At 37.0% G+C, this 25,620-nt stretch overlaps 1 protein-coding gene across 4 annotated transcripts in view; it reads right to left on the bottom strand.

The window, feature by feature from the left end:
- Positions 1-1,043: 1,043 nt before the first annotated feature.
- LOC123504731 (very-long-chain (3R)-3-hydroxyacyl-CoA dehydratase hpo-8-like) overlaps positions 1,044-25,620 on the bottom strand; it is a 37,673-nt gene continuing 13,096 nt past the window's right edge. For all 4 annotated transcript variants that reach the window (XM_045255488.1, XM_045255486.1, XM_045255489.1 and 1 more), the window contains exons 3-7: positions 24,565-24,685; positions 23,217-23,340; positions 22,780-22,885; positions 12,777-12,955; positions 1,044-1,999 (exon numbers count right to left, since the gene is read on the bottom strand). In XM_045255488.1, coding sequence (XP_045111423.1) covers positions 1,926-1,999; positions 12,777-12,955; positions 22,780-22,885; positions 23,217-23,340; positions 24,565-24,685 — 604 coding nt within the window. In that variant the 3' untranslated portion in view covers positions 1,044-1,925. The remainder of the gene's footprint in view (positions 2,000-12,776; positions 12,956-22,779; positions 22,886-23,216; positions 23,341-24,564; positions 24,686-25,620) is intronic.

Below are 25,620 nucleotides of genomic sequence, written 5' to 3'. Positions count from 1 at the left end.
TGTGCATGGCAATCCCTCTATAGAATATTCTAGTCTCTACCCACCTATCATCCAAATCCATAAATTTGATGAACCTGCCTTATAATTTTAGTGTTGCTTTCAATCTCCAAAAAACCTGATATTGAATTTTCACATTATTTATAAATATGAGGTCTTTGCCTCTTGCCTCCAGTCACTTGAAATTGTGTGCTTGCAATATGAATTCCAAAAGGCAACTAAAAACTTTAGTTGATAAGGATTGTCAATCGTCAATCTTGTTTGTTTAAAGCACTTTGTCACAAAGCACCAAGCCATATTTTTTTGACCTGCCTCTATTTAATTTAGCTGATTCCATACCATCTATAAAGCTAAAATCTTCATAGATGTTCAGAAAACAAGGTGCATATGTTGTCCCTCCAGTTGTTCTTCATAACTGGTTCTGTCTGTGCTTGTATACATGCTGCATATCCACCTTTTATCCACTCTCATTACTATCCATTCTATCAAAATTATCAAAACTATAATTATCTTGCTGGTGTTTTATAGGTTTTCTGTCTTTAATGTGTATTTTACAAATATTGTATTAATCCAATGCATTGTATGTGATGTTTAAGCTTGGAAGGCCATTCATCCACCAAAGCAAAATGAACAGTATGACAAACAATTATTCATTTAGCAGTTTGCAGATATGACACTGAAGTAGTTGTGATGCTTTTGCATCATCATTTATTCCCTTCTCATTGTCTCTGTTCCTTGATGGTTTTTCACATATAGAATTCTTGGTCAAGCTTAACAGTAAAACTAGTAGAAAATAGTCATGAAGCAAGACAGGAATAAAATTATATCAAATTTTATCTAGTTTATAGATTTGTTCAAAATTTTATACACAAGATCTGTTCAAAATTTTATGAAGTTCATTACATCATGCACATGAAAAATCTGTAATGCATCACCACAAAATATGTAGAATAATTGTTACAAGTTCTTCGTTGTATGATTTTTCAAACTCTAAAAAAATCAGACAGTACACACAATTTAGCCTTTTCCCATGATATTCATACAGCTTTAGATTTTATTTTTTTATTGAACATTTTTACATAGTGACAATTGAATATACACTTTCAAAATTCATAAAATGAAATAATAACAATTTGTGGTTATAAATAGTATTAAGTGAAGAGCAGAGAGCAATTCAATTAGTTATGTGAACTGATCATTTGGCAACTGTATTTGAATTGATTGTTTGGATAGGACAAGTATTTGGACCAGTTTGTTGTATAACCAAACTGCAGGGCATCTCAACATGACAAATATCAAGATTCACTGAAAGTCTTCAATATAAATATAAACAACACCATATACCATCAACTTCTCATATGAGAGATTAAAGGCACACTAGCCACTAACCAGTGACCTTTCTGTTGACTTTGAGAGGCAAGACCAAAATACTTAAAATGCACATTGCATTTCTAAACATCATAAAATGTAGAACTTGTCAAAAGTTCTTCTTTCATTCGTGCACAGTATTATAAAGCAATAAGATTACTGCAAACAATAATCTGCAAAATACCAAGCTTCAAGTTGTTTAGATTGTTGATGGAAAAGAAAAGTTGCTTCTCAAATTTCGTCTTCCTTTATAACCTTTAACAATAGGACCATTTCACATCAATAATATAAAGCTACATAGACCTAAAGTTGTGGTGTAATATGAACTTTTACATCTTGGTCATTATTATACTTTACAATATATAATGAATTTCAGTTATATGAACAACAGTACAAAAACTCCAGCAGTCATACAATATGTACATTGGTTAACATGCCCACATCCTTGAGAATCTATAGCCACTCTAGGCCAGTGATGGAGAGGCAAATCTTTGTGCTACCTCAATAAATAAACATGAAATGCAGGCTGCAGCAATCTTCATCTCCAAGATGTGTCCCATTTAGTCGACTTTCTTGCTCTTGCCCAAAACCTTTTTCCTTTGGGCAAACATGTGCATGTACAACATTGGGAACACTGCCAGGAGAAAGATATTATTAAATAAATCATTGATTATTATAAGTAACAATCCCTATAACTTATAGGAAAATTTCTGTACTTAATGGCTTATAAGATGCATGGGGTCATATGACATACCTCAGTTTAAGCAGGGATTGAGAAAATATAAATCGGCAGGTTTGAACTCAGAATATGAAGCTAAGGATTCACCTGACACTTAAACCCTCTCATATGTATTCAGATTCTTATTAGATTACAATATTTCATGAAAAAAAGTTATCAATCCTTTTATAGATATAAATGAGTATTAGATAGGCAGTATCATCAGAGCTCAGAGGTAGTAAAGTTTGTACATTTTTTTATCATTTTATATATAATTCTAGTTGTAATATTGTTGAACATTTTGAAAGTATATGGGTGTGTAAAATATATTTACCTGAAGGAATAATGACATCATACTAGGAAATGCATCAAATCATGTGTGTGGCCAGTAACCAACCAAGAGTTTCTGTTTTATTACATGCAAGTACAACTCATTATAAATTGTTACTTTGCAAAAGCTATTTTTGTGGTTGAGAATCAACCTCTTTGTGTATATGAGGCGTCTAGAACATGAGGGATATCCCCGCCAAAATACCGATTTTCACTTTTTGGTGGGATGTAATAGGCTTATCCCTCTACTTATGAACAGCGTTGGCCGCATTTTGATATTGACCCTTGTTCGTGGTAATTAAAGGGCTTAAAGTCCAGTGCTTTCTTGCTAGACCAAGCCGTGAGATAGCGAGCAAGAGGTGTATCGCCGCCATGCGCCACCACGTGGGTCCCAGCCAATCACCGCGCGAGGCGTCAAGCCCGCCTCTCAGCGAGCCAATCATAGCGTCCGGCCATCTTTGTTGTCCCGCAGTGTGTTACATAGTGCCATTTAAACTTTTTTCCTTGCTATTATTTCTCGCTTTCCATTGCCTTTCAGCCCAGCACAAGGTGATTTTTTGGTATTATCCCTTCTCGGCAGAAACGAGTATACTCGTTTTCACTAAATGTTCCTTCCGTTTTCATTCGTCGACGAGTATACTCGTCTAAAATTTGACCTTCAAAAAAACCAGCTACAGACGTATATATTCGTTTTCACTAAATGTTCCATTTTCAGTCGTTGACGAGTATACTCGTCTAAAACTTGACCTTCGAAAACCAGCTACAGACGTATACACTCGTCGATTCTGAGCCTTTCTAAGCCATTCTACGTGTGAAACGAGTATTCTCGTCAAATCGTACGCCTGGCAGAGGCGACAGGGTGGAGCGGTGGGATTTCAAGGATGCTCTTACTAGACTTGCTCCGGCAACCACTGTAGTCGCATGGGTGTTGTTTTCATTCACATTACCACTTATTTTTTGTACCCTTTTCAAATAATTTACATCCCAAGTGTCTAATTCTGAGGAAGATAGGGAATATGAACCTTCCCTCAGAAGCTTGAATACTTATGATAACATCAGACAATGAATATTTCTCGACAAGTGAGGAGGAGGAGGAGGAGGGAGGTGAGGGGAGAGCTTGGAGTTTATAGGAAGACGAGTTAACTCGTATATGTCTACAAAGGTATTTTCAAAATAAAAAGTTAACCACAAAAATGGGAAAAAACAGTAATTACAAGCTGTTTTCATAATCAGCATGAAAATGACTATATAGAACCAAAATAAAAATATTAGTCTGAAAAAGAAACGTTTTTAACTAAAAATTGTTGGGGAAGGGGTTATTTTGTCACCTGCATCACTGGGATACTTTGTATAAAGTGTACAATCAGCTGGCGGCCTGAACTAAGCTGGCAAAAATACATGAGCCTGGATTTTTCCACCCCCACAATCTTAGAATCGGTGTTCTCGCCTCACTGTAAGATCGCATTGTGCTCTTTTTATTTTTTTTTTTGAGGATTACACCCTATTTCGTGCTTCAAGCTGCACGTCGCAAGGTAAGGAGGCGAGTTGAGGATGACTCCACGGAGGAGGACGAAGACCACCTGGAGGATGACAGTGACTTCTAACCCCTCCCCCCCCCTCAGTTACCTAGGCTGTACTCAACACTTCAGTAATGTAAGTGTTGGTGTCTTTGTATTAAAATAAAGTAATAAACAGTTGCAGCAATCATAAGTGCCATGGCTAAAATTTAATAGTTGAAAATTTATAAGGAAATTACCTTAAATATACATCATATACATTTTTAGCTGCAAACTATTATTATTATATCTTAATACAGTCCTAAAAACTGTTTTCCATTATCAATCCCTTTATATTGATGTATTTCCATTTCCATTTATATCATGCATACTATAAACATTGTATTTATCTTATATTAAATCTATATTTAGTTGGTATTTAAGACGTTAAATTTTTTTTTGGTGGGGGTGGTAAATTCGTATCACTAGAATGAATTAATTCTATTTCCATTAATTTCTACGAGAAAAATTGATATATACAATTTTTTTTTATATATACAACGATTGTCACAAAATTCGTATGTCAAAGTACCACTGTATATATATTTTCTAAATGTGCTTCTTATAAGCCCTCAAATATGGTTGGTAAGTATTACTAGTACATTAAATACTTTTTTTACTATATTAAATAGTTTTTTTTACAGAGCAGCCAAGAACTGTTTCTGGTATAGCAAGAACCATCCCCTCTCCCAGCCTGGAGGTCAAGATGTGGAGATTACCTTACATGTTAGAAGAGGTGCTCCAAAGGGACTGTGCAAGGTTAGATGAAATGTTTCCATAACCTTTGTTAATTTAAGAACAATTTGATATTCATGGATATTGTGAATAAAGTTAGAGACATATTTCTTGATAAAGAAGGTAAAATGAGAATTTTTTTCATAACTTTTGCTAAATTTAATGATAGTTTAATACTAATCATGTATATGGTGTGGAAAGCTATAAAGAATGATGGAAGTTTAATACTAATCATATATATGGTGTGGAAAGCTATAAGGGATGATGGAAGCATGTTTCTAGATAAGGTTTTGTTACCATGTTTAATGTTTATGAATGTTCAGATGAAAAGTTAAACTGAATATAAATGAGCTTTCAAAAGCATGTGATATATAAAAATTTGGAAAATTTAAGAGCATAAAAAGTTATATTAATCAGCTCAGCAGAGAGCGCCAAAATGCATATTGGGAAAAAATAGAGTTTGAGTGCACTGGAAAATTGAGAGGCAAAAAGTTAATGAGCTCAGCAAAGTCAGTTAGAATGGATGTTGGGATAAGAAATATTAAGTTTTTGATTGCACATAAACATGGAAGTGACAAATTCTTCTAGAATGTCAAGTGTTGAGTTCTGCAGCAAATGTCTCTTAGTTTTCTGAATGTTAGAGATGGGAACATTACAGATGAAGGATTCTGATTACCGGGAAGGTAATGATACTGTGTAGCCCTAAATATTAGTTTTCATTTATTTTACCGTTTTGAGTGTTTGTCAATGAACAGAGGTCTCTACACCTGCCAACATGAATTCTGCAGAGCTGAATATTCAGTCCAGTCCTGTGGAAAACATAGTGACTATCTGCTTCATCAGCTTCCTAGTGCAAAGGTAGGGGAATGGGACAACTGGTTGCAGGATACTGGCTGTGTCATATAGACTGGGTGAAAACAGCAAATGCATAATCTATGTGCTCAAGGCAGATAGATAATTTCTGTATTCAAAGCAGCTCATTTATGTACTTAGGCATATCCTTACACCCCTACCAGTGAATAATTGATTCTCAAACTAAGTAAGAGATTACTGAATAAAAAGTAAAACTGTGTACTAAGAAATAAAACAAATAAAGCTTAGAACATAGAGCTTGAAAAAATCCTCAAAGATTTATTAAGTTACTGAAGAAGAAACTGAATTTGAGCCATAGATACGTTGAAAGCTGTAGTATGTAGATTGTAGAAGTGTGGTGTCTGGATGATGTCAGGTCAGGTAGAGATATTGGCAAGGTTGCACTCCCATACTCATATGCCACGTTTAGAATGGGGAGACTTTTATATACAGAAAACACACCTCAGCAGTGATATGGAACAAAAGTTAGAATGATTTTGGAAATGCACCGTATTATACAGAAAAAGAGGGAGAAACACAGAGAGTAAGGAGGTGGAGCAGGGTTGAAGTTTCTCTCCTTCTGTTTCTATGTAAATTGATGTATTTCCTAAATTAATTTTAAAATTGTTCTAACTTTTGTCCCATATCACCATTGAGGTAAAAATAAAGGTATGTTTTCTCTATTAAAGTCTCCCCCATCCTGACCATGACATATGAACAGTGGAGTGCGACCTTGCCAATACTTGCATCTTCCAGATGCCTCACTTCTACATACTACAGCTTTCAAGGTACGTATGGCTCACAAATCTTCAGTAATATGATAAAAACTTTCAGTATTCTTTCAACTTCTATAATCTAGGCTTCTCCTATTTTGTTTCTTGGTACATAGTTTTGTTTTTTGCTTAATGAACTTAAAATTGAATAATTTTTCATAAGTTTGAAAATCATTCATTTGCTGATAGGGATGTAAGGAGCTGTCTTTAGTATATACATGAGCTGCCTTGAATACAGAAATTATCTGCCTTGAGTACATAAATTATGTACTCGAGGCAGTCTCCTCCCGAGTCTATATGGCGGCCAGCTGGGCTGCAGCCAGGTGGCCACAGCTAGCTGTCTTAGACCCACAAAGGTGTACAGTATAAGTGGAAAAGTTTTGATGAATGCCATAGAACTAACATCATTTCTTTTCATGGAAAGTCATTGCAGCTTACAAGTACCTTCCTTAGAAGGTAAGAAGTTCTGGTGGTCTAGAAACACTAACTGACAACCATCTACAAGCAATCAAGTATGAGAGTCACCTCCGTTATCTGTTGTCTGCTCTGTCATTACGTCTTTCCACACACTGTATGTTGATGACTACATCATTTCCATCTTACTATATCTAGAACAGGCTGCATGCCATTGCAGCTATCAACAGGCAATCGATGGCAGCGAAAGTATGGGAGAGGGTGTGGCAAGTAAATGCCATGGTTGTTTTCTGATCTGTAGCTGCTCAGGCCATGGACAACTTGAGGACATCCATCTGTCTCTCCAAATTAACATCTAAGATCATTGGAGTCATCATAGATGCAACTTGACCAACCCATCACCTCTGTTGTCTGTTACATCTCCAGAATATTTTCCCTCTGCAATGACAGACAAATGGGATTCTTGAGGCATCCTGATGGTGTAGAAAGCACAAATTTGTCCTTGTATGAAATATGGTGCCTTGTCTTAGGCATCTAGAGCTGCCATTCATACTCGCACCTGAGATGGTGCGAAGGCATGCCTTCCAACTGCAGGGAGATGAACCAGGGACTCCTGCCAAACCAATACTGCTACTATTCCTTAACTCTTAACATACAGTGATTGTTCATGAATGATTGTATCACTACATCTGGGGAACTGGTGATCGATCTGGTAATCATGAATTTTTGTGCCACACGTTTCTATTGCCTTTGTGCCTACTTAAGACAAAGAGTGTGAGCATATCTCGCAACTTTTTCCACCCACTGAGTTGCCACTGGTTATGTTCAGATACATCTCACTAAGCTTCTTTCTACCCTGGAGGCAATATCTGGCAACTCTTATGGCACACTGGGTAATCTACCATCTGCGGACTGAGGGGAAAATCTCGGAAGTCACACCAACATGGAGAAAGAGAGAGAGAGAGAGAGAGAGAGAATTTGCATGGTGTTATCACATTCTGGGATTATTTCCGCTTGATAGGTTACACTGCAGCCAGAAGAGGAATTTTTGATAGGGTGATAATTTTACTCTACTGTCCTTTTCCATTTTTCCCTGGAGATGGAGGAAAAAATTTCAACCACCTGGAAGGTAAAGAGTTTAAGCAAGTGTACTACAAGGTATAAGAGTTATTTTAAAAACATTTAAAAATGAATGGATTTATTTGCTTGTTCACATTTGGTTTCTTTCACAAGAGTTTTTGCCTGATGCTCATCACTACTCCAGATCTTTGTTCCACCATGCATGCCAATCACCATCATTGTGTTAAAAATAGTCACCTTTGCTCAAGACTTGTTGGCTGGCTATAATGCTGGTGATAAGGTGCTTGCTTAAGTGTTTGAAGAACTCCTGTGTTGTAGTTATTTTGTTTTGGCATAAAAATGATTGATTGTTTCTCCAGAGTTTTTTTAATAAATTCTAAATGGTTATTTTGTTCTGGCATAAAAATGATTGATTGTTTCTCCATTCTAAATGGTTATTTTGTTCTGGCATAAAAATGATTGATTGTTTCTCCAGTTTTTTAAATAAATTCTAAAATGGATCCTCTTGTTTCCCATATACCTCAACATAGTTGAGGAGGAGTGTATTTACTTAAAAACCTCCTGACCCAGCTATTTAGACTTTCACTACATTTACTCCAGTCACTTAAGTGAGTTATTGTTAGGTTGTAGCTGATTGGCTGCACCATGCTCTTGTTAGTATTTATGTCAAGCCCCACACTGCATGCTAAGTGAGAAATGTTTCCATATTTTATGCCAGATGTAAAATCAAGATGTATCATGAAATCTTTACAAAAATGTATTATGAGTTTTAAGATTTTATATATAATATAAAAACACTCGCTGTTTTCAACAATTAATCAAAGAATGGTGAAATATATTATTATAGAAAAACTAGTAACATGATAGTTATCAGAATTGACAAATCTCCACACATTGAAAACGCAGTCATTTAGAGCAGACATGATTTTCCAGAACCCTCAAAGTAGTGGGAAAATTGGCTTGATGGTTGGTGGTTGGGGAGAGGGGATATGACTACAGTAACACTGCAGGAACCTTCCAGAACGGTGTTGCTACAGCCACATACCAAAACCCATCACCAACTGTCATGCCAAGTGTTGCACCACTGTGATGATTAGAGCATATGATATATTGCTATAAATGACTCTGTTTTCAGTGTGAGATCTATCTGCATTCTGATCAAACCGTTGTAGTAATGAATTTTTCCTACATAATGTAATAAACACATTTCACTTTTCAATGATAAATTACTGAAAATGTTAAGTACAGTGGAGACTCAATACTCAAACTATCAAGAAGTTCGACCATCGATACTTATACAAAATTTCAATGTATTTTTATTTTATTTTTATTTGTACATACCATAAGTGAAGGCTGGTGATGGATAACTTAGAAGAGGAGGGGAAAAGGGTGAGGAGGAGGAGGGAAGTCGTCAGAGGACCAGTCACCATCCATGAAAACGTTTTTGTAAATTTTCTCCTAGTGTGATGTGTTTTCCTACATGAATTTATTAGTGGAGGGCTGTGGCTCACTAACACTTGCACTCTCACCAAATTCCTTTTTTTCATCACTAATAAGCCTTTTGGTGCTATTGCAAGTTTCTAAATGAAAAACTGCCGACAAAGCAGAATGCCGTTTTTTTCAAGACTGCGGCTGGACTAGGGATGCACACCTGGTATACCAGATTACTGGTATTACCTGTAATACAGTATCAGAACGGGACAGTGGCAGCTGTGAGAAGGGAGAGGACAGAGCTTTGTATATGACCAAATGTGCAGCTGTTTGATTACCAGATATTTTTACCACTAATAAACCTTTGATTTTAACCCTTAATCGGTGATATATGTACAATTGTAGCATTGTGTGCGGAGAGGCGGGGAACGTACCAGTAATCATGATTTTTCCGTGCTAAACATTTGAATCTCTCCCCTTCATTATTGGTCCTGGGGCAAGTGGAGGTATGTATCTGGCATCTTTTCTCGCTTGTCTGCTTGAGCCTTGAGACATATGTTCCCTCACAATAGGTCATCTTTTCCCATTTCGAGGCGACATTTGGCAATCCCTGTCATCCAGAGGGAGGAAATGGTACTCTGAGTGATGTTATGTCAGTGTTACTCGGTAATGACATTGAGGAGTGATGAAAGTGAAGAAAGACTCCAGTAGTGATTCTGATAGTGATCTAGGAGACAGAGACCAACCCTCACAGCGATGTTCATAAACCTCCTCACGTAGCCTATTCCCCTCGAGCAATGCACTGGTGTGTGTCACCCCTGGTTACCTCTACAGGACTGTGCTTGTCGGCCAAGTCATGTGAATCCCATTGCTAATAAGAGTTGGCAGATTCCAAATATTATAGAAATCCACAATACTTGTAATATGTGGTTTCTTTTTCTTTTCGTGTTTTACACATCATTTCATATATCTGAGTTAGCATTTTCTTGACTTGAAAGTGCAAAAGTTCCTACTTTTACATCAAATTCAAATGCCCAAAAGGAAAGAGAGAGAGAGAGAGAGAGAGAGAGAGAGAGAGAGAGAGAGAGAGAGAGAGAGAGAGAGAGAGAGAGAGAGAGAGAGAGAGAGAGCGGTGTTATCTGAGCTTAGGGGATATTTCTTAGCGGCTGGTTCTGCCATGAATTTTTGATATGCAATAACTTTGCTCTCAGAGGTCATAACATGTTAAAAATTATATCGTTGTACTCAGAATAACACAAAGAAATATGTTTTTATAAGGAAAAAGTATTTTTAGTATTTTTGACAGGTGATTTTCCTCGTTGTAACAGATGGAAAGTAAATCAACCCCCCGTACTTTAAGGGTTAATGTGAATTTTAAATTAAAAATTACAGACAGAAAGCACAAAAACATAATTCTGATGACCATGGTAGCACAAGTGGGGGAAGGAGAGTCCAGGGAGCCTTTGTTTACAACCACACATGGAAGTTTGACTAGGTATTTTTTCGAGTATCAAATCAAACTTTTGTGTTCGAGCATTGAAAAGTTTGACTATTTAGACGTTCGAGTATTGAGTCTCCACAGTATATATAAAATGTTTTAAACTCTTAACATTTTCACAGTTCAACTCATAATACCTTTCTTTTTTTTCAAGTTTATTCATTACATCTTCATGCCACAATAACTACTGATTCTGATGGTATAAAATTTTTTTATATAAAGTGAGCTATGGCATGTCTCAAAAATATTTCTCACTCGAGCATGCAAAATATAGCTTGACATGAGTGATGTGACCTTATAAACCCACCTAGCCAAAGTCAACCTATTAATAAATAGTCTTCTTTATCAGGCATTAGTGTCATGGATCATCATATACATATATATGTGTATGTCAATTTAGGAAATCCCTCTACTCAAGGTATTTAACCTCCCATAACCATAAGAAGCATAATACTCCTATCACTAGTGGTGAGGGTATAAGGTGTTATGATGTAAGAATGGGTGCACAGTGCTGCAAGTCATTCAATCCCAGCATCATAATCAATTAATTTTCCAGAAAACAAATGTATGAAAAAGCCATACTTAGCTATAGTAAAACTAAATTGTATGCCATTCTGCCAGATTTCCAGCCAAAACATTCAGCCTATACTACTCACTGTTCTTTAATCATAGTATTATGAACAAACAGCATTCTGAGAATATTTTGACTGTCATTAAATAGCAGGAAATACAAATAAGTGTTATATACCAAATCAAATGATGACATTTCATGTACATGTATGACAATGTGGCATATCACATTGGGTGACATTGCCACTCCACCCGAGATGTGATTTTCCTTGGGGAAGGAAAGGCAGTCAGAATTGACTCGCTTCTCATCTGGTCACCACAATGGAAGGAAACACTAACACTGTCCTGTTTTACTGTGTGTTGCACAGCCAAACAAAGGAATTCGCCTACAGAATTAATAGATATTTCTTAAAAGAAAAAACAAATTGAGGACCACTTTTACCCACAATTCAAGCGAGGAAGAGGACAGCATATGTAGCTAGTATATCTGAAGCCACAGTGAAGAGAATCTGTTTCAGCATAAACAAGATATAGTCTCATCTTATCTTTCTTTTCCCCACTAATTATATTAGACTGGGTATCTTGAGAGGACATAACAGTGAATATTAGGTAAAATGATGAGCCTCATTTTCACTTTTATAACCAGCCCCTTTACTGTATTTAATTTACCTATGGCATCTTCATGTCTTGTCCCTCCCCCCCTTTTTTATAGCAGTCATGCATTAAATTCAATAAAGAACAGTTATTCTGCCTTCTCTGAAATAATGAGAGAATATGTCCATATCACACAGATTATCGGTCAGTACAATTAGTTTTACTGTAGCAGCATTGTGCAGCCTTTCTTATGTTCTCTTGTACCCTTACCTCCAATGGTACTCCTGTGGTTTTAGTAAGTTTGAGTTATTTTGTACTACAAATGCTGCTCTCTGTTGGTAGTGGACCTTGCCTTTGCTTGTGAACTTCCCTCACTGGATTACCTTCTGAGTGAAATTCACCCTGCATTGTAATATTTACAATAAAGAGCACTAGTTGCTGCAGAGTGAATTAAAAACTCAAAAAGAAGGTAACGACCATTGAGCTTAAGACCTCATTGCCTGACAAGCTCCAAAAAATAATGATTCAAATGACTGTTTAAGAAATTTACAAATTACAACTGATAACCAATGATGTTGACATCCTATGAATGGTCTGCACATGTTAGAAATGATGTGAACATTCATTTATAGTTGCTTATGTACCAAGGAAAAATTTTTCTATGAATGAGAATCCACAAACAGTGAAATCATGAATACTAGGATCATCAGTAATGGGGTAGCAGCGTATCTCAAAAAGTAATTTTTATCAGAAAATTCTACTTGGTAGTATAGCTAACTTATAATAAAGGAGGATGCCTCTAATGCAGTGATTCAACATGACTCCAAACTCTTGTCTGTAATGGGTGTAGCTTAACATACCTGGTAAGTAAAGGAGAGCAAAGACAATGAGGGTCGAGTGTAGATCGAAGGTGGCATTAAGGGCATTAGGCATTGATACAGAGTACATCCGGGTCTTGGCCACTGTGGGCAGGGCAGCATAGAGACATAGGAGCTCCCCAGTAACACCCACTGGATACAGGACAATAAACAAAGTGTACCTGAAACAGAACAGTTAATAGCAAAGTAGGAAGATTGCCTAACATCAACATACATATTTTTTTTTTTTCTATTCTACAGCAGTCTCATCAATTCTCTTCCTCTAACTGAGTCTTCAGCCTCTTTTTCACCACCAGAATGTTGCATCTCTTGCCATCTTTTATTGCTATTTTCATGCTAACTGCTCTACTGATCTTGCTAACTGCATGCTCCTTCTGCAGCCTCATTGCACAAGACTTTCTTCTTCCTCTCACCCTATTCTGTTCAACTCTGTAACACAACAGTTAACCAGTACTCTGTCTTTCATGCCTTTCTCTGGAAAACTCTGTAACTCCCTGCCTGTGTCTGTATTTCCAACTTCCTATGACTTGATTTCATTCAAGAGGGAGGTTTCAAGACATTTATCCCAATCTTTAGGCTAATTCTACCGGCTTTGTAAGAAGACTGGCAACTGAGCAGGCTTTTTTTTTTTTTTCCTTCATCCTCTTATAAAAGACTGGCAACTTTTTTTCCCCCTTGGCCAGTCATATATATATATATATATATATATATATATATATATATATATATATATATATATATATATATATATATATATATATATATATATATATATATATATATATATATATATATATATATATATATATATATATATTTGTCTCTACTTAGTGGTGCTGACTTGTTCTCATTGTACTGTGTTATGGGATAAGAATTGCATCATTGATCCAAGTCCACATTTGGTAGAAGAAATAAAACAAGAAAAGGAACTGGTTGACCAAACAGTGGTGTACAATGGTCTGCACATGCACAGCATGGAAGGTAAATTGAAGAAAAGTGGACCTGATGTGAGACATGCAAGTAGTAGTAGTTGCAAGAGACAGTGGTTGAGTGTGCATCTCCTATAAAATAAAATACATAAACACATATAGATTATTGGTAAATGATACATACTGGTATGGGGGTGTACATTCCTTATTCTTTCTCTCGACTTAAACCTTACAAACCTCGACTTAACAATGCCTGTTCTTACATTATACATGATAGAGATAGCCAACAAAAGGTACTTGAGTCTTCCATCATTGGAATCTTCTGCAAAACCTTTCAATATCTAATTCCCCTCATAACACATACACATTACCAATAAAGTAGCTTCTTCATCTTTCCCTCTTGTATTTCAATCTGATGGCACCACTGCACCTCATACATTTCTAAAAGTGAACTCTCTGCTCCAAACTGCTTAAAATTTTACCTTGGATAATTCACCACCTGACTACTTCATGCTACCCATTAAGTTTCTTCATAGTAATTTTTTTTTTCCATGACCTTGCTGGCCTTCACCCTAAGAAGGCTTATGGACTTGATGGGGTCCCCTTTATTGTTCTCTGAAACTGTGCCTCCCTTCTTGCATCTTGGCTATTCAAAGTCAACTCTGTCTATCAGCATCTATTTTTCCTTTTTGCTGGAAGTTTGCCTACATTCAACCTGTTCCTAAAATAGGTGACTTCTAATTCTATAAACTACCATCATATTGCTTTAATTTCTTGCCTATCTATTTTTTTTCTTTAATCTATCTGCAATAAGGAGAATCTTAAGCATCTTTCTCTTCACAACCTTCTATCTGATTGCCCAGTATAGGTTTCATACACACTGCTTTACTGGTGATCCTTACTGACTATTGGTCATCCTCTTTTAGAGATTTTGGTGAAACTTTGTTTTTGCCTTAGCCATATGAAAAGCTTTTGATTGAGTCTGGCACAAAGCTTTATTTTCCAAACTATGGCTTCAATCCTTTTCTTTAACCTCATTCTCAAGTTTTCTTTCTGACCATTTTATTGCTGCTGTGGTAAATATTCACTGTTCTTTTAAATCCATTAACAGTGGTGTTCCTCAGGGTTCTGTCTAGTCACTCTCTTCCTATTATTTATCCATGATCTAAACCAAACTTCTTTTCCTATTCACTGCTATAATGATACCACCCTGCAATTTTCACCTCTTTCATATACATACAACACTAGGAAGTAACAGTTCAACACAGGGAAGCCACAGAACACCTGACTTCAGATCTCTCTAAAATTTCTGATTGAGGCAGAGCAAAGATAATATTGTTCAATGCTTTAAAAACTCAATTCCTCCACCTATGAGTTTGACAGCCTTCCAAACAAACAAAAGAAACAAAAAGGGAGGTGGTGATGTAGTGGATAAGGTGATGAGCATGGGATCAGGCAGACGTCCATGCGTAGGTTTGAATCCTACCATGTACCGTCTTGAAACTTTGCCATTTATCAAGTGGTTTAAAGTTACCTACATGTCACCATGATACCTTGGTTCTAGGTGGTTACACCAAAGATGCACTTTGGTGATGATCTAGGCCCTGATATGGGTACCACTATAAATAAAATTCCCTGTGCCACTGATGGGTGGAAGCTGAACTGCATTTCCCATGTTCTTCAAGTATACCTACAGGCACTATAGGCCATAAAAAAAAAAATAAATAAATAAATAAAAAATAAATAAAAAATAAAAACATATAAAAAATATTCCTTCTTCAATGACACTCAACAGTACTTGTCTTCTATATTGAACATTTTCAGGTTACCCTTTACTTAAAACCTAATCTGAAAACCTCACATCTCAGCTAGTTTTTGTTACCACACCCCACCTTACTAATCCATCCATGTATGAGGTATGCTTCACATGTAAGGAGGGATACCACTCAGACAGGATGGAATCAAAAACTTTTTCTTAACTCCCCATTGTCTTTAACCTCTCATTTTTTTTTTACGTTATGGTCTATAGCGCCTATAGGCATACTTGAAGAGTATATGTGGAAAGCGCTGTTAAGCTTCTGCCTATTAGTGGCACAGACAATTTTATTTATAGTGGTACCCATATGAGGGCCCATATCACCACCCAAGTGCATCTTCGGTGTAAGATGCACTTAAACCTGAGTATCATGGTGACATGTAGGTAACTTTGAACCATTCGACAAATGGCACAGCTTCAAAGCGGTATGGAGTGTGAACGTCTGCGATCCCACGCTCACCACCTTATCCACTATGCCACCACCACTACAATGTTGCATCATTTGCTATCTTCATACCTCTCTTCCTCCTGTCGCCTCATTGCACAAGACTTTCTTCTACTCACCCCCTATTCTGTCCACCTGTCTAATGCAAGAGTTAATAAGTTTTCTCAGTTATTAATTCCTTTCTACGGTAAACTCTGGAACTCCCTGCCTGCTTCAGTATTTCCACTTTCCTATGACTTGAACTTTTTCAAGAGGGAGGTAATTTTGATTACTGCTTTGGTTTCTATCTCTAACCAGCATCTCACAGGTTTTTTTTTTTTTTCTGAATTGCAGTTTTGTGCCAATAGCCCTCCTACTGTATATCAAGTCTGTTAATCTGATGAGCAGGTGGGGGAGTGGGGAACAAGTGCACTGGATTATCTGATTTGTTGAATTATTGTGATGTAACCCTGAAAACACTATATGTAAGTAATAGTAAGTATAAGAAATGAAGACATGATATGCCAGGTACATGTTTATATCTCACAACAGGATTAGTATGTAGGCTACTAGTAAATATCAAAGTGCTTAAATACAATATTGGGATCTAAAAATTATCTAAATGCATGGGAGAGTCTTGAAATGTTAGTAAAATCCTTCTCCATGTTCAGAGCTTAAATCCACTCTTTAATCTTTTTATTCATTTCAGTGTCTTATGACCCCATATGTTTTATGAGCCATCAAATACAGTATACAGGTAACTCTTGATTTATGCGATAGATGCATTCCAAGAGACATCGCGTATATCAAAATTTGTGTAAAACAAACTTGTAATTCTCATAAGAAACAATAGATAATAGGGGGTATGCGGGATGTGGTCCAAAAAAATTTGTACAAAATACTATATTTATTTGGCTAAATTAACATGTTTTTATTATTTACCATTCTAAATACTAGAAGTGTATTTAAAGTAAAGGGAAAAGCAAGAAATAATAAGAGAAAGCAAAAAATAATAAGAGAAAGCAAAAAATAAGAGAAAACAATAAAACAATATGTAAACACAACACTCACTGCATCACTGCCTTCACCACTCACACCACAATCAGTCACCATCTTCCTCTGAGCTTTTCCACTTTATCAAAAATAACCCCACAGTATAAAAGTAAACACTAGTAAAAAATAAACGCAGGATGCCAGTGTCTTCACCCCTCACAAGCACTCACCATCGCTGTCCACTCTCTGGCATGCAGTTTAAATTTGTGTCTGGCGCTCAGTTTGAAAATGTGGTTGGACCAAATCGCATGTAAGCAAACCGATCGCGCAAATGTAATTAATTATAATATTTTTTCTGTTGTATTAACAAAAACGTGCATAAATTAAACACGCATAAATCAAGAGTTACCTGTATATATATATATATATATATATATATATATATATATATATATATATATATATATATATATATATATATATATATTCTCAACTTATACATGTTTATACATGTGTTATTTTGAAATAACACAAGGTTAAATTTTTTTTTTTTTTTTTTTTTTTTTTCAAATTACATATAAGGATTGTTTAGAATAGCACAATATCAAGCAAATCAAGTTGCACGGCTGGTTTAGTTTCATGACATGGCCACCAGGTATCACCAGGTGTTCCCCCAGCCAACACACTGTCCCTTTGTTCAGTGCCCAAAAAACTTTGCTTTAAATGGGCTCCCTAAAATAGTGATGATTATTTTGTAATTACTATATACATCTATATGGGATGATAAGAATGTTTCAAATAATTCATTGTTACCCTTGCACCGCTAGTGCTGACGTCTCTCTCCGCTCTCAATGCCTTACCAAACATATCATATATATCCTATTACCCATATCCTACAACTTAAGGTGTCAATATGCAGGTGGCAATGGTACCTGCTAGAGCTATCAGGCTGATATTGCTTACTAGCCAGTGAAGCTGCTGGCAGCAAAACAAGACCGACAAGATGTTTGTTTGGGTTGCCACATAATCATCACAGCTAACCACAGCACAGAAGGCACTTCACCTCTAGGACAACTAGTGGTGCATGATAAACATTGTCAGAAAGATCAGCATATACCGTCTTGCTGCCAGTTAGACTCTATTCTTATAGCAATGATCAATCTTTGTTTATTGTAGCTGAGATGTACACAAAAGCATGTGTTAGAGGATATGTGCTTCAGAGACCACAGGGTGCCTGCCCAGTCACTCTCTTAGACACAGTTATGGGTTCAGGAATGGATTAATGTATTTTACACTCATTTCTATGGTGAAAATGGTTTTGGTTCACGAATATACACTCGACCCTCATTTTTCAGACTAAATGATACACACACTAGTCCAGATAATGTAAAGTTCAGATAACACAAAGGGGTCCTTCGTTTGGTAAATATGGTAATTTATCTACTTAAGAATTTTTAAGGAGCTGCAAAATTTTGTCTATTTTGGTTTCTCTGATAAAGTAAACCTAAACAGACAACCTAAGTTAATCTAACACTAAAACTAACCTGACAGTACCATATATTGCAGCTTATAAGTCAATCTAGCACATAAGTTGACCTCTATAATATAACCCCAAAATTTTGTACCATTGGTTTACCTTGCAAATAAGTGAACCCCCTTAACTATTACTTAGTTTGGTCCAATGTCACTCTGAGTCACAAAGTACTGGGTTGTAAATTAAGTTTTACCTTCAGTAAAGTAAAACAAATTACAAATTACATATTGAAAACACCACCAACTTCAAGCATTTCAACATAAACAAGCTTCCAGTTTCTACTTTTCTTTCTGTGCTCTCAGATGAATACAGTATTTACTTTTAAAACTCTAATGGTAAGTATCCATCCACCTACAGTCCTGCTACTCGTGGGGACTGCACATACTCCCAAAAGGAATATGTTCAAGGGTGATGTGAATATTTCATAGGCAAGGGACTCAGGGAGGCCAGATTAGACTCCTGGCTTACAGAAACGGTTTCTTCCTCCAGTCTCCGCTATGTTGTGCAGGGGGACTGACACTCTTGTAGTAACTAGGAACAATAATGTGCCTACATAAATACTGCAGTTTATTACCACTGGATATTTTATTAATACAAAAGCTAAAAACATAATTGTTTCATAATGATACAATCATAATTCACTGCTCAGTGCTGCCACCTAGTGACATGCATTCCCTTTGAACAGCTGTTTAGGCACAAAATCTTAAATATGATTTTATGTTTTTAAATATTTTAGGTTATTTTAGTTATGATGTTTTAGCTTGTGTATCAATAAAATATTCTATAGTAATAAATTACTGTATTTGTGTAGGTACGTTGTTGTTCCTACTTACTACAGAGTGTCAGTCCCTTGCACAACATGGTGGAGGAAGAGGGCATTTCCCTGACCTAGGGGTCCTATCAGGAGCTTGGAGGTATCTAATGCAGCATCTTTTCCACTCCTTACATTTTACTTTGGTGCACCTTTACCACTTTTACTTGATGATGCATCCACACAGTATGTAGTAGAATATTCTGACAGCTTATCTTTTGATTTACTAATGTCTGAAAGAGTTTGCTTGGCCAAACCATACTCCTCACAAACACTCACAGCTCTATTTCCTTTCTCTAATTTTCTTATTAATTCCAGCTTTTATATTATAGCTATGGGCATTCACTTGTGCCCAACACCCTTGGAAGACATGATTAAGAGTTCTAAGGTACTGAAAAATGTACAAACTTGCTCACTGATACCGGACAATACATAGTGTTGGCTGGACTTGTATATAACTGCCTGCCACAGAGCCGCCGCCTTCCATTTCTGGAAGTGTGTGAGGGGCGTATTGTTTGAAATCATTTGTTGGCCATCTGCAAATTACTAAATTAACATCTGGACACTGTCCAGATTAACCAAAATCCGATAAACGAGGGTCAAGTGTATACACACACATAAACACACACTCTCCCCTAACTCTTCTGACTTTAGTAAATTCTTTGACTACTTAACTTCTAAAGTGGAGCACATTCTGTCCCTCTACCCTTTCGCTGAGATTTCCATTCTTGTAGATTTCAATGTTCACCACCAGCTTTGGCTTTCCTCTCCCTTCACTGACCACCCTGGTGAACTAGCCTTCAACTTTGCTATCCTCCATGACCTAGAGCAACTGGTGCAACACCCTACTCGTATTCCTGACCGTCTTGGAGACACACCCAACATTCTTGATCTCTTCCTCACCTCTAACCCTTCTGCTTATGCTGTCACCCTTTCATCTCCGTTGGGCTCCTCCGATCACAATCTCATTTCTGTATCTTGTCCTATTTCTCCAATCTCTCCGCATGATCCGCCAAAGCGAAGGTGCCTCTGGCGTTTTGCCTCTGCCAGTTTGGGGGACCTGAGGAGGTATTATGCTGATTTTCCTGGAATGATTATTGCTTCCGTGTCAGAGACCCATCTCTTTGTGCTGAACGCATAACAGAGGTGTTAGTGTCTGGCATGGAGGCGTATATTCCTCATTCTTTTTCTCAACCTAAACCTTCTAAACCTTGGTTTAACTCAGCCTGTTCTCGTGCTATACATGATAGAGAGGTTGCCCACAAAAGGTACTTGAGCCTTCCATCTCCTGAATCTCATGCACTTTATATCTCTGCCGGAATCATGCCAAGTCTGTTCTTCAACTTGCCAAACACTCTTTCATAAATAGAAAATGTCAAAATCTTTCAAACTCAAACTCCCTCGTGACTTCTGGCATCTAGCCAAAACATCTCAAATAACTTCACTTCTTCATCTTTCCTCCTTTATTTCATCCTGATGGCACCACTGCCATCTCTTCTGTCTCTAAAGCTGAACTCTTTTCTCAAACCTTTGCTCACAACTCCACCTTGGACGATTCTGGGCTTGTCCTCCCTCTCCTCCTCCCTCTGACTATTTCATGTCTACAATTAAAATTCTTCGTAATGATGTTTTCCATGCCCTTGCTGGCCTAAACCCTCGGAAGGCTTATGGACCTGATGGGGTCCCTCCTATTGTTCTCAAAAACTGTGCTTCTGTGCTTGCACCTTGCCTGGCCAAACTCTTCCAACTTTGTCTATCGACTTCTACCTTTCCTTCCTGCTGGAAGTTCGCCTACATTCAGCCTGTTCCTAAAAAGGGTGACCGTTCTAACCCTCAAACTACCGTCCTATAGCTTTAATCTCTTGCTTGTCTAAAGTTTTTGAATCTATCCTGAATAGGAAGATTCTCAAACATCTGTCACTTCACAATCTTCTGTCTGATCGCCAGTATGGCTTCCGTCAAGGTCGCTCTACTGGTGATCTTCTGGCTTTCCTTACTGAGTCTTGGTCATCCTCTTTAGAGATTTCGGTGAAACTTTTGCTGTAGCGTTAGACATATCAAAAGCTTTTGATAGAGTCTGGCATAAAGCTTTGATTTCAAAACTGCCCTCTTACGGCTTCTATCCTTCTCTCTGCAACTTTATCTCAAGTTTCCTTTCCGACCGCTCTATTGCTGCTGTGGTAGACGGCTACTGTTCTTCTCCTAAACCTATTAATAGTGGTGTTCCTCAGGGTTCTGTCCTGTCACCCACTCTCTTTCTATTATTCATTAATGACCTTCTTAACCAAACTTCTTGCCCTATCCACTCCTACGCTGATGATACCACCCTACATCTTTCCACGTTCTTTCAGAGACGACCAACCCTTCAGGAAAGTCAACAGATCACGCGGGACGCCACGGAACGCCTGACTTCCGATCTTTCTAAGATTTCCGATTGGGGCAGAGAAAATCTAGTAGTTTTCAATGCCTCAAAACTCAATTCCTCCATCTATCAACTCGACACAACCTTCCAGACAACTATCCCTCTTCTTCAATGACACTCAACTGTCTCCTCTTCCACAATGAATATCCTCGGTCTGTCCTTTGCTCATAATCTTAACTGGAAACTTCACATCTCATCTCTTGCTAAAACAGCTTCTATGAAGTTAGGTGTTCTGAGGCGTCTCCGCCAGTTTTTCTCGCCCCTCCAACTGCTTACTCTGTATAAGGGCCTTATCCGTCCCTACATGTTTGGGGGGGTTCCAGTCACACAGTTTTGCTTGACAAGGTGGAATTGAAAGCTCTTCGTCTCATCAACACCCCTCCTCTCACTAACTGTCTTCAGTCTCTTTCTCACCGCAGAAATGTTGCATCCCTTTCTATCTTTTATCGCTACTTTCATGGTAACTGTTCTTCTGATCTTGCTAACTGCATGCCTCCACTTCTCCTGCGGCCTCGCTGCACAAGGCTTTCTTCTTCCTCTCATCCCTATTCTGTCCAACTCTCTAATGCTAGAGTTAACCAGTACTCTCAATCATTCATCCCTTTCACTGGTAAACTCTGGAACTCCCTCCCTGCATCTGTATTTCCGAATTCCTACAACTTGTCTTCTTTTAAGAGGGAGGTATCGAGGCATTTGCTCCCCTAATTTTGGCTGACGGTTTTGGAACTTTTTACACTTTTTAGAGAGCCAGCACTCAAGTGGGCTTTTTAACTTTTTTTTTTTTTTTTGCCCTTGGCTCGCCCTCTTCTCTACGTAAAAAAAAAAAAAAAAAACAGTATAACTTCAAACAATATACAGTTTAGTTTAGTAATCATGTTCACTTTATGAGATTTTTACATTATGTAATCCCTCACATAAATTGAGAAATCCTTGTGTGTGTGTATATATATATATATATATATATATATATATATATATATATATATACATATAAAATGCATTAACAACTGCTCTGGGAAATATACTTGCTATGATGATAAACACCTGCAAACTTACCTTAGGAAAGTGAGAATAGAAGGTACATGCTTGAGAATACTGAGGAAATAATAAGCATATCTAATAACTTCTGTTACACTCCAGGCAACCAGTAACATTGGCAGACCTGAAAAAAAAAAAACTACATTAGTGAAAGATGAATACATTCTTATTATCACAGAAGTTAAGAATAATTGGGTGATATGCTATTTATCAAGTAAATTGAATAAAAATATATAGGTACAATATATATGAATTCTTTAAAGTAACATCAGTCATGCCTTGATAGCATACACCTGAGCAGCTCAGCTGTGTAAAGGATACCAAGGACATGGAAAGTTAATATAGAAGCTTCAAGTGCTACATATGATGAGGCATGAAGTAAAATCATGAGTGAGCACAGGAATTTCATGGTTGGTACATCCTACATTCTAGTCAGGCGAGGCATAAATACATACCAATGCTGGAGTGAGTATTATTCACTGCACAGAGGACTGGCCACAGGATAACGAGGCGTGAGGTGACTTGAGGGATCACCATGGCTACGCTAGATGGCACAAGTCCCACCGCAGCATGTAATACCTGAAGGTGGTCAACAGTTTATGTATTAATGTCACAAGATTAACAATACATAAATATTAAAGAGTATATATTTCCACAAGACAAGACAAGAAACCAAGATAATGCACACAACTTTCACACTCCTTGGCCCTGATGCAGAAGAAAAGTAGTGCTACCCTCTCTTTATAAGGATCAACCACTCAGCTTAGATGTTAAGTAGGGATCATGGCTCCTTCATACAAGTAAAATAAGTAAACAAATAAAGTAAACTATATCCTAGACAGCTCAATCTATCAAACCATGCATATCATTTCACTGCATCTAATGAATCACCTTTCTTGACCTCATCTGATCCACCTCACACAAAAAAACCTGTCATCTCTCTATTCATATATCAGACTGACATCTGTACTAAGGTGGGCCAAAACAAGGTACCAGCTTTCACACTTACAAATATGCCCTTAGACTAAATTCAAATCCATCATAGATCCCAGGTCTCTAAGGAAGGAGAGAGAGGGCATCACAGCAATCACACCAGCATGAGGAACAGTTACGCAAACATATCAGGTAGCAGGTCTCTCTACATCAAAGTTCAATGGCAGAATTAGTTTTTTGCCTGCCATCATGGTATACACAATAAATTTGTCTCCTGCATCTAATTTGATTGTCTGATTGCATCAGAAGATTGACCATTCTAATCATTCTAATCCATCATACTATCAACCTATAGCTTTGATTTTGTCTTTCTAAAGTTTTTAATTGATTTGCAAAAAGAAGATTCCTAAATATCCATCCACTCACAATCTTTCTGATCTCTTTCTTGGATTCTGTATCAAACTATCCATTAGTGATCTACCTTTCCTTCTTGAATTTTGGTCATCCACTATTATTGGCATTGGTGAAATATATGCTTTTAATAAGGCACTAACATAAATATCCATTTTTCCATTTTTTAAAAACCTCTTTCATATTATCACTATCTATATCTGCATTTTTATTTTACTTCTTATATGGCCACTGTATTGCTATGTTGGTGAGTACTATTCATTTATATATGTTAATCAAACTATTTTTGTCATGGATGGCAGATCCCTCAATGTTATAAAAAATAATACACATTTTATCCCATTATCCCAAAATTAGGAAAAAACAATTGCATAACTGTCTAAAATTTTTGCTCAACTTTTTGGGAGTAATTAACAAGTACTTGTTACTATAATGCTAAGGAATGGATTGAGCATGCACCTCCAAGATGGCAAGGCTCTGGAATATCTTGAGGACACTACTGGTGCTCTCCCACAGTCCATCAAGGCTCCCCACTTCATACACCAGATGGTGGACAGTCTGGATCAAAACTATGAGCCACCTGAAATTAGAATCAGTGTTATCTAAAATATCAAAATTGGTTTGTTCAGAGGAATCTTAGTAGTTACTGAAATGTAAGGCTTGACATGCACATTACAGATAATTGTGTTTATTCCACTATGCAAATATAATTTTTATAATTTTGACAAATAGCACTTGAAAAGTGTTAGATTCATGGAGGGTCTAAGAAGTTTTTTTTTTTTTTTCAGTAGGGAAACCATTCAAGGGCAACAAAATATTAAGAAAAAAAATACCCATTTAAGTGCTAGTTCCCTTAATGAGTTGTAAAGAAATAGCCAAAATTACGGAACAAATGTCTTGAAACCTCCCACTTAAAAGAAGTCAAGTCGTAGAAAGACGGAAATACAGAAGCAGGCAGGGAGTTCCAGAATTTACCAGAGAAAGGTATGAGTGATTGAGAGTACTGGTTAACTCGGGTTAGAGAGATGGACAGAATAGGGATGAGAGGAAGAAGAAAGCCTTGTGCAGTGAGGCTGCAGGAGGGGAGGCATAAAGTTAGCAAGATCAGTAGAGCAGTTAGCATGAAAATAGCGATAAAAGATAGATAGAGATGCAACATTTCAGTGATGAGAAAGAGGCTGAAGACAGTCAGTCAGAGGAGGGGAGTTGACGAGACGAAAAGCTTTCGATTCCACCCTATCTAATAAAACTGTGTGAGTAGAACCCCTCCAAACATGTGAAGAGTACTACATAGAGAAAAGCAGCTCCACATTTTTTAGACATTATAAAAGCCTATTAAAAGAGTCATAGTAATAAGAAAGCAATCTCTCATCATCTGTATTTTTATTCTTATATGAAAATGCCAAGCAATTTTGTACTCATCCCCTCAAATCAACATTTAAACCTATGAACTAACTCAAATCTATCCATCTTTTCTAAATCAGACCTCCATCTTAGCTAACTGTGCTGCTTTTG

The sequence above is a fragment of the Portunus trituberculatus genome, chromosome 17 (assembly GCF_017591435.1).
Source record: "Portunus trituberculatus isolate SZX2019 chromosome 17, ASM1759143v1, whole genome shotgun sequence".
Taxonomy (NCBI): Eukaryota; Metazoa; Arthropoda; class Malacostraca; order Decapoda; family Portunidae; genus Portunus; species Portunus trituberculatus.
Note: the sequence above shows the minus strand (reverse complement) of the source record. Positions and strands in the feature narration are given on the sequence as shown.